At 35.4% G+C, this 16,421-nt stretch overlaps 1 protein-coding gene across 3 annotated transcripts in view; it reads left to right on the top strand.

Annotated features, from left to right (window-relative positions):
* LOC150084420 (NPC intracellular cholesterol transporter 1-like) overlaps nucleotides 1–16,421 on the top strand; it is a 466,919-nt gene that overhangs the window by 179,687 nt on the left and 270,811 nt on the right. For all 3 annotated transcript variants that reach the window (XM_090376058.1, XM_090376057.1, XM_090376056.1), the window contains 2 exons: nucleotides 1,911–2,090; nucleotides 15,449–15,509. In XM_090376058.1, the coding sequence (XP_090232184.1) occupies nucleotides 1,911–2,090; nucleotides 15,449–15,509 (241 nt within the window). The remainder of the gene's footprint in view (nucleotides 1–1,910; nucleotides 2,091–15,448; nucleotides 15,510–16,421) is intronic.

The raw sequence follows: 16,421 nt of genomic DNA, 5'->3' as shown, positions 1-16,421 counted from the left end.
GTCGCGGTTCGAATCCCGCCTCAGGCTTGGATCAGAGTAGTGCGAAAACCTTGGGAGGTGCATTATGTCCACAGAAGACAACTAACAAAAAAAAAAAAAAAAAAAAAAAAGCAACTCCTGGGTTAAGTTTACAATTTCTTTGGTAACAGAAGGCATCAGCTTATCTTTGTTGAAGCCTTTGTTATTAAGCTCAGAATGTTTTAGAAGTTTTTTCCAAACTCTGCTCATACAAGTTGTTGTCACATCATTCCAGGCTCTTGAAATGTTGCATATTCCATCAAGGATGTTAAACATCTTCCAACATTGCCGCAGATCCATCTTTCCTTGCTCTATTGCATTTTCATTCTCAGGAAAGGTTGTCTGCACATAATAATAAGCTTTGAATGCCTGGATAACTCCCTGATCCATTGGTTGAATCAAAGCCGTTGTATTTGGAGGGAAGTATGCCACCTTGTTTTAACTTTTTATGCCACCTTGACATTGTCATGCAGATCATCTGGATACGTAGGATGACTGGGAGCATTGTCAAGGATCATTAATATCTTAAAAGGCACTAACATTTGTAAGCAATATTTTTCAACTTCAGGGACAAATACATTTAGAAACCATTCTTTGAACATGGTTATTGTCACCCAGGCTTTTGAATTAGCCCTGAAGTGTAAAAGAAGCAATTTCTTGTCAATGCCCACTACCCTGTCTTCAGCAGCTTTAAACCCAGGCATTGACTTTTCTTGAATGGAAATATAAGTCCTACTAGGCATATTTTTTCCAAGAAAGGCTAGTCTCATCCACATTAAATGTTTGTTGCAGTAAATAACCACCACTTCTTGTAATCTCATCCAATTTGTCCTTGAATTTCTTGGCAGCAGCCTCTCCGTCTGCACTTGCTGCTTCACCGGCTTCACTGCTTATGGCAACGTTATATTTTCTGCATCTCTTTGTTACCGTGATGCATAACAAAGGTGTTTAGTATCATTACTCTTCTTCTTGCGATCCTCTAAAATGGCACGAGCCATTGCTTTGATGAGGTGGAAGCTTAAGAGGATGTGTTTTTTGGATCTGGTCTTCCATTCACACAATAAGTAACTTTTCCATTTCCCTTATTACTCCCATTCTAGCCTTGCTTATTATAGTTGACTTCATTGGTGCCGATCCCTTTACCGCTTCTCGTACTCTTTGTCCATTATTATTGTGTTCACTCTTGACACTGACAAATCTAAATTCTGTGCAATACTTGTTAATGTTTGACCATTTTCATACATAGTTATTATTTTAATTTTCTGATGCAAATTGATCACTTTCCTTTTCTTGGTAGATATTTGTGATAATACAGATAGCTGGAATTCTGTGGGGTTTTATGTTATTATGGTGAAATATTTCCCCTTCCATGAAATCTTCAGTCATATAATAAACATAAATAAATTTTTGGAATCTTCTGTTCGTTCCTATTTTTTAAGCTTCTTATATTGGTTACTCCATATCTCACTTGTGAAATTTGTGCATGCCATGTTTAGGTGCAATATGGTCTAAGTAGCCCTTGCGCTAGAAATAACCATACCAATGCCATGCTGTGTTCATTGTTATTGATTGCTTATTTTATACAAAAAATATATACTTAAGTACAAAGTTGCGTAAGTCGAGGACTAACTGTAAACTGTTTAATCTGGTGTGTGTATAGTATTGATAAAATTTGATTTTGTGATTATTGTCTGTAGAATAATTTGAAACCAAAATTTGCAGCATGTACAACTTGTGTACAGTGTCTGGACAAGTTGTACTATTGCAATTTTAAGACATTTTCATTGGGTTTCCTATAAAATGTGAGGAAATGTGTCCTGATATTATTGATTTATATTATTTCAACTTATATTCAATTATTATTTTTTATTATTTATTTTTTTTTTTTATAGGGCCACAACTGATATGAGTTGCTTTGCAAGGTATGGTGGCCCAGTAGATTCGATTGATATCGTAGTTGGGGGATTTGATGATCAGAATCATACTAATGCTACTGCATTGATTATAACTATTCCAGTAAAGAATTATAATGATCCAACAAAAAATAAAGATGCCTTGGCTTGGGAAAAAGTGTAAGTATAGCATTTTAAAAAAAAGAAAAAAGAAAATTTAAAGTAGAGGGCAAGTAATAGAAAATATACGTTCAAACCAAAAATGCATCTTAAAAATCACTCGTCCAAAAAAAATTTGCCTGATTTCCATAAAAAATAGTAATTTCACTGAAATTGGTGAAATAATAGCCTATATTGTTCATTAATACAAGTAAAAATTAAAAAATAATTTTCTTCTCTGTAAAACTCGTACTAAAATTAAGCATATTAGACTAACTTTTACTCATGAAGTTTGCTGCAATATAGCCTCGGATGCTTATGTGCCATAAAACCCTTAAACAAACTCATGAATTTTGCTAAAAGAAACTTTATATTAAGTAGGAGTAAACAGATGAGATAACATTGCTTAAACAGTGTACACCATGCAAGAATTTATGCAAGTACTGGTTTAGACTAAGGCGCCTTTAGGGCTAGAGCCTCAAGCTGCGAACAAATTTAGACTATGTATATAAAGTGCTTAGCATCATAATACACAGCCATTTCTGAATAAACAGAAAATTTTTAAGGTGGCATCGTTTTAGGTTATATCTCATATTGTGAATACCTTCACAACGAGTTGCCATGATATTGCACTACTTCGAATAAGTAACGCTTCACCTAAGGAGAAGACTAGTGTTACTTATTCTCAGATAGGTACCACCACCCAGACAGCACTGTTTCAGGGCTATTTGGCCCTTCGTCAGTGAGTGGGTAGGTACCCAAGTGATGCAATGATGACAAAAACAGTTATGAAGTATAACTCCGCAATATGAGAGATGTCTGATGGTGTATGATGTATTTAGACTAAGGCGCATTTAGGGCTAGAGCCTCAAGCTGCGAACAAATTTAGACTATGTATATAAAGTGCTTAGCATCATAATACACAGCCATTTCTGAATAAACAGAAAATTTTTAAGGTGGCATCGTTTTAGGTTATATCTCATATTGTGAATACCTTCACAACGAGTTGCCATGATATTGCACTACTTCGAATAAGTAACGCTTCACCTAAGGAGAAGACTAGTGTTACTTATTCTCAGATAGGTACCACCACCCAGACATATTGCGGAGTTATACTTCATAACTGTTTTTGCCATCATTGCATCACTTGGGTACCTACCCACTCACTGACGAAGGGCCAAATAGCCCTGAAACAGTGCTGTCTGGGTGGTGGTACCTATCTGAGAATAAGTAACACTAGTCTTCTCCTTAGGTGAAGCGTTACTTATTCGAAGTAGTGCAATATCATGGCAACTCGTTGTGAAGGTATTCACAATATGAGATATAACCTAAAACGATGCCACCTTAAAAATTTTCTGTTTATTCAGAAATGGCTGTGTATTATGATGCTAAGCACTTTATATACATAGTACTGGTTTAGTAAAAAAAAAAAAAAAAAAAACGTTTCAATAAAAATAACCAGTTTCATTTTAAATTATTTCAAAAATATATTTTAAAATGAATTAAAATGTACATGATCTTTATAATTGAAGTATCTCTATTCAGAGCTGTCTGAATAGGGATAATGGCAAGACAGAAGTAAAATTTGATGTATGTAGAATCCAGGGTTGCTAAAGGGAGAGGCTAAAGCAGTTAAAGTGAGAGGACTAGAGCAGTATTTGGAGGAATCATTAGGCTTACCATCATGTAACATTAAAAAATTCACATTATTTTTATCATAAGGAGCGAGCGATAGCCCCTAACCAGGGCCCACATCATGGGGAAGAGAATAATGGGAGGGGGAATTAGTTCACACATTCTCTATTAGGGCAGAAATGGTGTTGTCATCCACAGGTATGTTTAAAGGATGGGAGAAAAAGATCACAGTAATGAGCAACATGCCCCTCTCTTAATGAGATCGTGTACATTTAGTGAAATTATTTTACATGAATGGCAGCAATGCAGCAGGTGCACTTCAGGAATACTGTAAAAAAAAAAAAGAAAAAAAAAACACATTTTAAATGATCTGTTAATATGTTTGGTTCAGTTCAGTTTAGTGGATGGTAAAGAAATGCAACACTGGCATGTGCACACAGCATCTGTTCAGTAGCGATCAGAGCGCTTCTATCAGCAGTTATGGAAAGTTCATGCAGTAAACAAAATTTTGCACTAGTCCACAAATAAATGATCACCCCTTGTAGTTTGATTCTCTGACAATCTACAGAATTTACAAGGATTCATGGTATTGAACATAGGCAGGGACAGCAACATAGACAATGCTTGGCATGTTTTACTGCTAAATAAAACATTGCAAAAATAATCGGGTTAAAACCTGGTTAAGTCCTTGAGTTAATCAAGTTCAAAGTGTTCTGGACAGAGGGTCATAAGCAAATTATTATATAGATTGTAATACTTATTTGAATGTAATTTTATTTTTAAATAAAAATATTTAAATATTTAAAAAACAATTTTTTTATTTTTGTTATTTAAAAAAAAAAATGAATTCTGCTGAAAATTAAAAGAATGCTTTAGACCAGGGGTGGGCAACCTCCAGCCCACGAACATGTGTAACGAGCCTGTGATTGTTTTTAAAGTATATTTATTATGTATATTTTTGAATTAAATGGAATTTCTGATGTAAATTTAGAACATACTCTGCTCATTGCTACGGCAAATATCGATCCAGATATCGATTCACTGATAAAAGTAAACAGTATCAAATCTCTCATTAAATATTTTAAAAATAAAATATTACAATTTTTGTTACTGGAATTGTATTTGTATTTTGTTATTACGAATTTTTATTTCGTTTTTCTTATTAATAAAATTAATTATATGTATTTGTATGTATAAATATTACAATAAATAATATAAAACTGTTTATGACAATTTTTTCATTATACACCATCTTAATAATTGTAAAAATCGTGGAAAGCTAAAGAAAATTTGGCCCGCATGTACCTCACAGACATTTTATTTGGCCCGCCATTTATAAAGGTTGACCATCCTTGCTTTAGACATAAAATAGACGTGAAACTATTAGTCCTATCTATTTCCCAGTTTAAAAACTTGTGAATTGTGCAAAATTTAAAATGCATTCGTATAAGTCTGTTTCTGCTTCTTATGTGCATAAATAGCCTTATAAAAGTTTCAATATACAGTGGATTCCGGTTTTTGGGCCACCGGTTAATCGGGGCAGCCGTGTATTTGGGGCAAATCTTAAAAAATAGAAACCAATCGAGAAAGTAGCCAGGGTTTACTTCGCTTAATTGGGACAGCGTGCCATTTAATCTGGGCAGGAGACCACAGCACTGGAGTTTACCCTACGATTGTCTCTGACGGTACCACGTGGTTCGGTTGAAATTCTGGTGGTCACAACCATAAAATAATAAAAACAATTAGCAGTTTATTGGGCTTTTCTGTAAGTGACATCTATCCTAAACGGACAGTGAACTCAATCTTATTGAATTTGCGATAATACCGACAGCTGGAATTCTGTGGGTTATTATGATGAAATGTGTTTACACTTCCATGAAATCTTCAGTCATATAAAAAAAATTAATTTTTAGATCTTCTCTTCATTCCTATTTTTATAGCTTTGTAACTCGTTACTCCGTTCCCACTTGTGCTTATTGTGTTACTTGCAATTTGTGTGTGCTATGTTCTTTTTTATTGATTGCTTATCTTTTTATTGTTTTAAATTTTAACCCCCGCCACCCACAAATTTCAGTGAACAGAAATGTTTGTATGTACGTATTAATTATTACTATTATCACGTATATTATTCTTCCAATTTTCAATTATCATTTAATTTTTTAATTGGTAAGGTAATAAAGGGTAAATTTGTGCTTAATATATCTTTGCTTTTATAGCTTGTGGATAATATTCCTCCGATTTTTGCTAATTAGAATCGCTGTTTAATAGAATTAAAATTCAATTCACAAACGTGATCACAATGACCGGCGCTTACTGCACATCATATAGTGAACGGTATTTTACTATGTTGAGTTTGTCGTAACGTGATTTGATTGTACAGTGAACCAATTGTAAAAAAAAAGGGGGGTACATTGTATTTTTAACTATTTACGTGAAACTTCGGATAATTGGGGCAGCTGCTTAATCGGACCCAAATGCACTAGTCTCGATGTGTTCCATATAACGGGAATGGACTGTATTAGCATTAGTAGAGGCATATGATGCAAGAAAGCAAGCTTATACAGCGTCACCCAAAAAAAAAAAAAAAAAAAAAAAACCCCTTCCTATTTCACCCATCCATTTGCTCCAGATGTTTATCTAGTTCTGCCTTGAATTTATTTAAGCTGTCAACTTCTACAATGACAGATGGAAGCCTGTTCCAGCAATCAACCACCTGCTGGCTAAAGGCAAACTTCCACACATCAATTCTATAACTGTCTTTCATCAATTTGAATTTATGCCGCTTCAGGCAATTAATCTGGGCAACAGGAAGAATCCAATCTGTATTGAGCTTGCACAAACCATTCAAGGCCTTATACATCTCAATCAGATCACCTAGCAAGTGCCTAATCTCCAGACACTGTAATTTGCAAAACTTAAGCCTTTCTTCATAAGAGCAACCCTTTGTTCCATTCACTAATCTTGTTGCACTTCTCTGTACTCGTTTCAACAGCTCTACATCATTCCTAAAATGAGGCCTCCAGATCTGTATACAGTACTCAAGGTGTGACCTTACCATTGCCTTATACAAAGAGATAGTCACCTCCTTATCCCTGCTAGAAAAATTCCTGTATATCTTTGACAAGACACCATGAGTTACTCTTGCATACTGTCTGTACTGTAAAGAAAATTAAAAAAAAATTCATATATGACTGCACAGTTACCTCCAGGTCATTTTCTTTCTCTACCACCCTGAGTATCACACAGTTGATACGTTACTCTGAGGTTACTGCTACCCATAGTAGTACTTTACACTTGTCAATGTTAAACTTCAGTTGCCACCTCTCAGCCCATCTGCTCAACTTTTCTAGATCCTGTTGCAGCAGCATAGAGTCAGTAGTGTCCTTAACAACCCTGCCAACCTTTGTATTGTCTGCAAACTTGGACATTAAGCTTGATATACCATCATCAATATTATTTATAAATACAGAAAACAATAATGGACCCAACACTGAACCCTGGAGGACTTCACTAATAACATTAGTCCACAAAGAGCAGTGTCCATTGATTACCATTCTGTCTTCTCCCTCCCAACTATCCCTTTATCCATAGCAGCAACTTGTCCTTAATACCACACTGCTCCAATTTGTACAGCAGCCTTCCATGTGCAACAGTATCAAAAGTTTTCCTAAGATCCCAGTATATGATATCGAAATTATTCTTTGCATCCAGTTCCTTTGTGACCATATCATAGTAACCAATCAAATTGGTCAGTCTTGTCTAGATGAATCTGCAGTGCTTCTTTAACCAGTGCCTCCATTAATTTCCCCGTAACAGAAGTTAAACTAACAGGTCTGTAATTTTGTCGTACATCTCCAGTTCATGGGTACCTCCCCTGAGTCCAAGGAAGCTCTCATAATTATGGCTAAGGGTTTATTTATTTCCATTACTGTCTCCTTTAATATAACTGTATAGATCCCATGTACCCCAGGTGCCTTTCTTATGTTTATTTTCAACAATTTCTGCTCCATTTTGCTCTCAGTTATTACAAAATCATCTAGCTCACTGCCAGAGTTTAATACACCTCTGGCATTACCCTCCCTGAATAACTCTTCATGTGTAAATGTTGATGCAAAATACTCATTGATTGTTAGCTATCTCAGCAGGATCATCAGTAGTTGAACCATTGATATCGTGGACCAATCTGATTCATCCCCTTCCTTCTAGAGGTAGTGCAATACGTGGTAACTGGTTGTGAAGGATGAGCACAATGAGATACAGTTGAAATGATGCCCCTTACACTACTGTCGTAGTTGTTTCCTTTAAGAGTTGTTGTGGTGTTTTCACACTTCTATTATATAGAACTTACATAAGTAAAGAACTCTTTTCTGTTTTTTTTTTTTTTTTTCATCCTTTGCCAAAGATTTCTCATAATCTGTCTTTGCCTAGCTAACCTCCTTTGTGACTTGTTTACAGACCAGCTTATATCTTCCATAGGCTTCTGTGTTACCTGTTAATTTATATGTATTGCATGTATTTTTCTTCTTTACCACATGTCTCGTTAGTTCATCTTACACCCATGTAAGCCAGACCTTAAACAGTATTTTTTAGTTGGTATGAAAAGCCTAGTAACTTCCACGATTAATTCTTTGAGTGCTTCCCATTTAGAATTTGCTTTTGGTAACATCATCAGTTGGTCCCACTGTATAGAATTTAAATACTATCTCAGAGACCACCTTAGTCACCTTTACGAAAGCAAAAACCCTTCCTTTTATCCAATGGTAGTTACCTCTTTGAGTAAATCCCACATCAGTACACTGTGATCACTGCCATAGTTCCTTTATCTGCAGATTCTTATTGCATGAAAAATCACTACTGATAATCAGATCAATAGTATTACTCTCTCTGGTTACCTCCCAAACATGCTGCTATAGAAAACAATCATCCAATAAATGCACAAAAGTCTTACTAGTATGTGAGTGATCAACTCACAAGTTCCAGTCACTATCTGGGAAATTAAAATACCCCATTATAAGACAATCTGATATACTGGCTCACTTTATTTCAGTGTACAGTTGTTCATCAGAGTCATTATGCCTATAACACACTCTTACTCTTAATTTTGCTTTCCCAGTGCTTATGTCTCACCAAACTGACGGAACACTGCACTGTCCACCCATGTAATGGCCGCACTTCCTTAGATTTTGTTTCTTAACTAATAGCATAGCCCTTTTTTTTCTGTCTATCTTTTCTGTACCCATTTTACTCCCAAAATTCCAATTCTGCATTCTTTGTAACTGTGTGACACCACGTCTCTGATATCCCAACAATATCTGCCTTTGATGTTTTGACCAACTCCTCGAATTCATCAAATTTATTTACTAAACTACTAGCATTGGTGTATACGCAAATATACATGCACCTGTCCTTACTCTTTGCTACCCTAACACAGCCCATGTATTTACTTGTTCCAGAATGACTCCCAGCAGTCTCTGAAATCCCCCGCACCTTGTTTTCCAGGCTTCTGCTCAATCAAATAAAAGCAGTGTTGAGGATCACTTTAACCTCTGCCAGCAGCTACTGTTAATCTATTAGTCCGTGTACCCCCCCCAAGTTAACAATTTTCCGACCCACCTAACACTGCCTCGATAACATCAGCAAATATATTCTTGCACCCTTTCTATTTATATGTATCCCATCCCTATAGAATCAGTCTCTCTGGTTAGGTACACAAACACAAATATATATATAGTTAGGATTAAATGAGAAAAAATTACCTATATGTAGATATAAGCTAATTGAGTTGTAAAAGTTATATGTCAAATGCATCTAAATGCACCAAGAAGCAGCAAAGGATACAAAAGTATATGTTGTTTGTAATAAAACAAGGTTGATGTAATAAAACAAGGGAAAAAGAGCTAATGGATGTAAGTGTAATGACAAGGTGCCATAACTAAAAGAAAAAGGACAGAAAGAGAAGTATTGAAGGTGGATGATAGGGAAAGAATGTGAAAAATCTAAATTTAATCGAATTTTAAGAAATGAACGCTGAATGAGAAAGCCAATTAGAAGGAAAGACGCTATAATGGAAAAAATGACTAATTAATTGCGAAGAAATAGCAAGCATCAAATAGAAGGCGAGAAAATATTTTGATGATATAAAACCTAAAAATAAGGGAAAGAAAAATAAGAGATAATTTGATGCATGCTGAAAAAGATTGATACGTAATGCAGGTATTTCATTGAGGGACTACATCTGATCATGTATCAATAACTGCAATTCTATGCTTACATATGGTTATGGAAGAAAAATATTAAAGGCAACTTTAAATAGTGCTGGAAAAGAAAAAAAGTATACTAAAAAGTAGGGTAAATTCCTTAATTTGGTACTTAAATAAGAAATTAGATGAAGCTAAGGTAAATTGCATATGGGAATAGTCAAGTCTGGAGTAATAGTAGGTTGGTGATATAGAAATAGTTTTACAAGTGAAAAAATAAGTAATTTTGTGTATAAAATTAGCTAAATGGACTGAGACAGTATTTAAATTCTATACAGTGGGACCAACTGATGATGTTACCAACAGCAAATTCAAAATGGGAAGCATTCAAAGAACTTATCTTGGAAACTACTAGGCTTTACATACCAACTAAGAAATATTGTTCAAGGTTTAGGCCAAAATGGATGTCAGATGAACTAATGAGGCATATGGCAGAGAAGAAAAATGCATGGGATACATACAAATTAACACATGACACAGAAGCCTATGATAGATACAAGTTGATATGCAACCAAGTTACAAAGGAGGTTAGGCAGGCGAAGGCAGATTACGAGAAATCCTTGGCAAGGGACGCAAAGAAAAGCAGCAAAGAGTTCTTTACTTATGTAAACTTTAGAAGGAAGAGGATGAATCAGATTGGTCCACTTGATATCGATGGGTCAACTGTTGATGATCCTGCTCAGGTAGCTAACAAACTAAATGAATATTTTGCATCGACATTCACACATGAGGAGTTATTCAGCGAGGAGAATGCCAGAGGTGTATTCAACTCTAGCAGTAAGCTACAGAATCTTGAAATAACTGGGAGTAAAGTGGAGGAGAAACTGTTGAAGATAAACACAAGAAAGGCACCCGGGGTGGATGGGATCTGACCAGTTATATTCAAGGAGGCAACAAAGGAAGTAAGCAAACCCTTAGCCATAATTATGAGAGCTTCCTTGGACTCGGGGGAGGTACCCATAGACTGGAAATGTGCAAATGTGACCCCAATTCACAAAGGAGGATCAAAGGCTGACACAGGTAATTATAGACCTGTGAGCTTAACTTCTGTTCCAGGAAAATTAATGGAGGCACTAGTTAAAGAAGCACTGCAGGATCATTAAGACAAGACTTCAGTTATAGCTCGGACACAGTATGGTTTTGTTAAGGGGAAGTCTTGCCTGACCAATTTGATTGGATACTATGATGCAGTCACAAAGGAACTGGATGCAGGGAATAACTTTGATATTATATACTTGGATCTTAGAAAGGCTTTTGATACTGTTGCACATGGAAGACTGCTGCACAAATTGGAGCAGTGTGACATTGGAGGCAAATTGCTACTATGGATAAAGGGGTGGTTGAGGGGGAGAAGACAGAGAGTGGTAATCAATGGACACTGCTCATCGTGGACTAATGTTATTAGTGAAATCCCTCAGGGCTCAGTGTTGGGTCCATTATTGTTTTCTGTATTTATAAATGATATTGATGATGGTATATCAAGCTTAATGTCCAAGTTTGCAGACGATACAAAGGTTGGCAGGGTTGTCAAGAACACTACTGACACTATGCTGCTGCAACAGGATCTGGAAAGGTTGAGGAGATGGGCTGAGAGGTGGCAAAAGAAGTTTAACATTGACAAATGTAAAGTACTACACATGGGGAAACAGCAAACCCAGAGCAACGTATCAACTCTGTGGTACTACACTGACAGTGGTAGAGAATGAAAGGGACTTGGGGGTGGTTGTGCAGGCAGATATGAAGTTCTCTGAGCAGTGCAGACGGGCTGCAAGAGTAGCTCATGGAGTATTGTCAATGATATACAGGAATTTTTCCAGCAGGGATAAGGAGGTGATTATTTCCTTGTATAAGGCAATGGTCAGGCCACACCTAGAGTACTGTATACAGGTCTGGAGGCCTCATTTCAAGAAGGATGTAGAGCTGCTGGAACGAGTACAGAGAAGGGCAACAAGATTAGTGAATGGAACAAAGGGGTGCTCTTACGAAGAAAGGCTTAAGTTTTGCAAATTACAGTATCTGGAGACTAGGCACCAGCGAGGTGATCTGATAGAGGTGTATAAAGCCTTGAATGGTTTGAGCATGCTCAATGCTGATGGAATTCTTCCTCTAGCTCAGAATAATCACCTGAGAGGGCATAAATTCAAATTGAGGAAAGACAGATGTAGGATAGACGTGCGGAAATTTGCCTTTAGCCAGCGGGTGGTTGGTTGGTGGAACAGACTTCCATCCCTTGTAGTGGAGGTTGATAGCCTAAATAAGTTTAAGGCTCAGCTGGACGGGTATTTTGAACGAACAGAGGGGTGAAGTGGATGTGGGTTTTTTTTTTTTTTGGCTGATGCTGCATAAGCTTGCTTTCTTGCATCAAATGCCTCTACTAATGCTAAATATAAAAATAAGCAGGAAAATGGCATAGGGAAAGGAATTAAAACATGGTAAGGGAGGGGAAAAGTAATAGATCAAATGAGGTGAAGATAGCATAGAGGAGAGGAAACTAAGAATATCCATATTGCCCTCATTTTGCACTAATAGCTCAATGGACAGAAAAACAAAGTCTAGAAAGTGGAAAGAAATAAAGCAAAGAGAAGGATATTAACGAATACTCGAGCAAGCTAAGTTTAAATTAAAGAATACTCAAGCAGTCTAAGGGGCCTAACAGCCCAACAGGCCTAGAGAGGGCCCTGGCTTAAGTAAGTATTAGTAGAATAGGAAGCTAATACCAAATGCTTTTTTATATAAGCAGTTTTGGGGAAAAAATGTATATACCACTCCCCGACTTACATAAGAGTTGCATTCTGTGGAACTCTACGCAAGTTGAATTTTACATAAGTCGGAATTTCCATAAATGCTTATGCAGCACTCGCAACTAGGTGTGATGAATTTGATTGAAGCAAAAAAGAAATGTTTGACGAACATGTAAATAGAATTATTCAAATTTTTTTATCTCATGCGCAGAAAAAATTACAATAGTGTACTAAATTACAGAAATTTCAAAATTATAAAATTACAAAAAGAGAGAGGAGACAGGCATAACGTCACCAAGTTTTACCCCTCGAGCATTGTTGCCAGAATCTGTCTTCAGCTGATAAGCACGCTGCTGCGGAAGTTGAGGGCTGTGCAGATTTAGGAGGGTTTTTTCCCAACACATCATAATTTCTCTGCAGCTGTAGAATGGCACTGGTGACTTCACCGCATACTTTAATGTTTTGGAAACCAGCGTGATGCTTGAACCTATAAACCACCCGTTGCTTGCCACGAACTTGGCTTGGGGTTTGCTGTACTTATCCTTAATATCTTCATAAATATTTCTTGCTTTAGCTTTAATCGGACTCCGGGGCACTTGCTTCTAAATCTGATTTTTCATCAATATTATTAATAGCTTTTCCATCTTCGATATAGCATCTGAAAGATGTTTTGTGATCACTGTTAATCTTAAATGCTTTGATCCTTTAACATGTTCTTTTATATGCGCACTCTCTCTTAAAATAGTATTCACTGTTGAAGCAGCGAGACCTAATTCCGTGCAATAGATGGCAAACTTTGTCCTGCTTCGTACTTCTTGATTAATCATCTTCATTTCAAATCAATTTTGTTTTCTTTCCTAGCACTGCCAGCACTTGCGCTTTACATTGGTTGCTTTCCCTTCACCATTCTTGCTTGCCACAAACTTGGCTTGGGGTTTGCCATACTTATCCTTAATATCTTCATAAATATTTCTTGCTTTTGCTTGAATTTGACTCTGGGGCACTTGCTTCTAAATCTGATTTTCCATCCATATTAGTAATAGCTTTTCCATCTTTGATGTAGCACCTGAAAGTTATTTTGTGATCACTGTTGATCTTAAATCCGTTGATTCTTTAACATGTTCTTTTATACGCGCACTGTCCTTTAAAATAGTATTCACTGTTGAAGCAGAGAGACTTAATTCTGTGCAATAGATGACAAACTTTGTCCTGCTTCGTACTTCTTAATTAATCATCTTCATTTCTAAATCAATTTTGTTTCATTTCCTAGCACTGCCTGCACTTGCACTTTCCATTGGTCCCTTTCCATTCACCCTTGTAATAAGTAAATAGGAATGAAGAGAAGATTCTAAAAATTTATTTGTTTTTTATATGATTGAAGATTTCAGTGAAGGGGAACTCATTTCACCATAATACTGTAGCGTAAAAACCCACAGAATTACAGTTATCGGTATTATCGCAAATGCAATAAGATCAAGTTTACTACCCATTTATAATATATTGCACTAACAGAAAAGCATAATAAACCGGAAAGCACAAATTATTTTTATTGTTTTATGGTAGTGACCTCCAGAAATGTATTTTAGAAAAATATCACAAAGGCATTCAAAATTGATTCTTATAATGGGACATATGATAACGATGAAAGTGTAGTGCAATTTCCATTATCAGTTACCATGATGCCCATCCATCGTATCTCATATACTTATGCTATCCAAAACGGATCAATAAGTTGGTGTAAAATCATGGATATGCCATATTAACTTTAGAACAGAAACTGGATATTTGTGGAGGACAAGAAAAAGATGAAAATCATAATGTATTTATACAGCGTACAATCTTGTCTCTTCAACATTTTATAACAAGAAAGAACTATCTCTGATAAGTTTTTAGTGCTAACTACTATAGACTACACGGCTGATTATGTGATACGATATTCGTGGCAAATCACTTATACTAAATCTCTATGATTATTAATGGTGTACATTTTGTACTTTGTAATAAAGTCACTTTATTATAGAAATGCTTCTTCATTATTTTACTTTATCTGCTTAATTATAAACAAAAATAAGAAATGGAAATAAATTAAAATTAAGTTTTTAGCCAGCCATTGAGAAGTACACCTCTCAAAAGGATTGTCATAAAAAACTGCTGGTGAAAATGACAGTTTCCTACCATTCAACTATAATAAATATCAGTGATAATAGCATGTCTTGCTTCTCATTTAACTTTAAAATGAGTGCAGAGAAGAAACCATAATTTAAAAATAGAGGAACACATAATTGAGAGGGGCTTGAACCTGATTAGTTGGAGAGAAATACAGTATTAAAATTTCTGGTGGTGTCCTACCATTAAATATTTTTAATGCTAGAACACATTTATATTAATGTTTCATGTTTCATGTTCACTCTTTAATTTTTTAATAAAAGTTTAAAAAGTTTGGCATTATTAAAAAAATTTCATTCATTGAGTTTCTGGGAAGAGAGGTTGTAGTGTGTAAGTAAGATTTAAAAATTTTTAAAATCTTAATTTTACTTTTTTTTTTTAGTTGTCAAAGCATTTGAATATGCATCGGTAATTTCATTCCTTATTAAGTAGCAAAATTCATTTTTTGTTATAATGGAAGAAATGTTATTTTTATGTAGTTTACTAAAAATATGGTATATTTTCAGATTGAAGATTTTTGCACTGCTATAAGATTATTTTCAAATATGTAGATTTAAAATTTTGTTCTGTTTTATTTTAGATTTATTGAATTCATGAGAAATGTCTCAAGTGAAAATATGGAAGTAGCCTTTAAAGCTGAGGTATGCCCTTTGATTGTTTAGTTGTTTCATCATCTGATAATCCACAAATAGTAGTAGAGGCATATGATGAAAGAAAGCAAACGTATGAGCTTATGTAGCATCAGCCAAAAAAACCAAAAAATTTCACACATCCATTCCCTCTAAAAGTTTTAGTTCCTCCTTGAATTTATTTAAGTTATCAACTTCCAACAATCAACTACATGCTGGCTAAAGGCAAATTTCTGTACATCTATTCTACAACTGTCTTTCTTCAGTTTGGATTTATGTCCCCTTAGGTTTGTAATCTGAGTAAGTGAAAGAATTCCATCAGAATTGAGCCTGCTCAACCCATTCAAGACGTTATACACCTCAATCAGATCTCGCAGGTGCCTAATCTCCTGAGACTGCAATTTGCAGAACTTAAACCTTCTTTGGTAAGAGGACCCCTTTGATCCCCTCACCAATCCTGACAGATTATCAGAATTGCCTGAGAATTTGTGAACACACATACACAAAGTTCACAAACTATTAGATTGTTACTTCTTATTCTTATATTCATAATAGATTGGAAAAACTTAGTTATTACAAAAGTTTCCCACCATTCAAGAAAGGCTGCAGTGACTATTGTGGAGTGGTGTTTAGTAGACCTGATGGCATGCATTTTGATTGTGGAATGGAATACAGTGAAACTTCCCTTTAACGGACAGCCATGGGGAACGAAAATGTGTCCGTTAGAGAGAAGTGTCCGCTAACAAGAAGTCTGAGGGAGAAAAAAAAAAAAAAAGAAAGAAAGAATAAACGTTTAATGTAAAATTAAATTAAATTATATACAGATTTTGAACAATATTTTTGTAAATAATATGCATACAATTGTGCTATGCATATTATGATTTTATCTTAAGAAAAATACATACAGTAATCACTTATTTTCTT

This window comes from Mastigoproctus giganteus, chromosome 6 (genome assembly GCF_048544385.1).
Source record: "Mastigoproctus giganteus isolate SK-2022 chromosome 6, ASM4854438v1, whole genome shotgun sequence".
Classification (NCBI taxonomy): Eukaryota; Metazoa; Arthropoda; class Arachnida; order Uropygi; family Thelyphonidae; genus Mastigoproctus; species Mastigoproctus giganteus.
The sequence above is the reverse complement of the archived record's forward strand: the minus strand, read 5'-3'. Positions and strand labels throughout refer to the sequence as shown.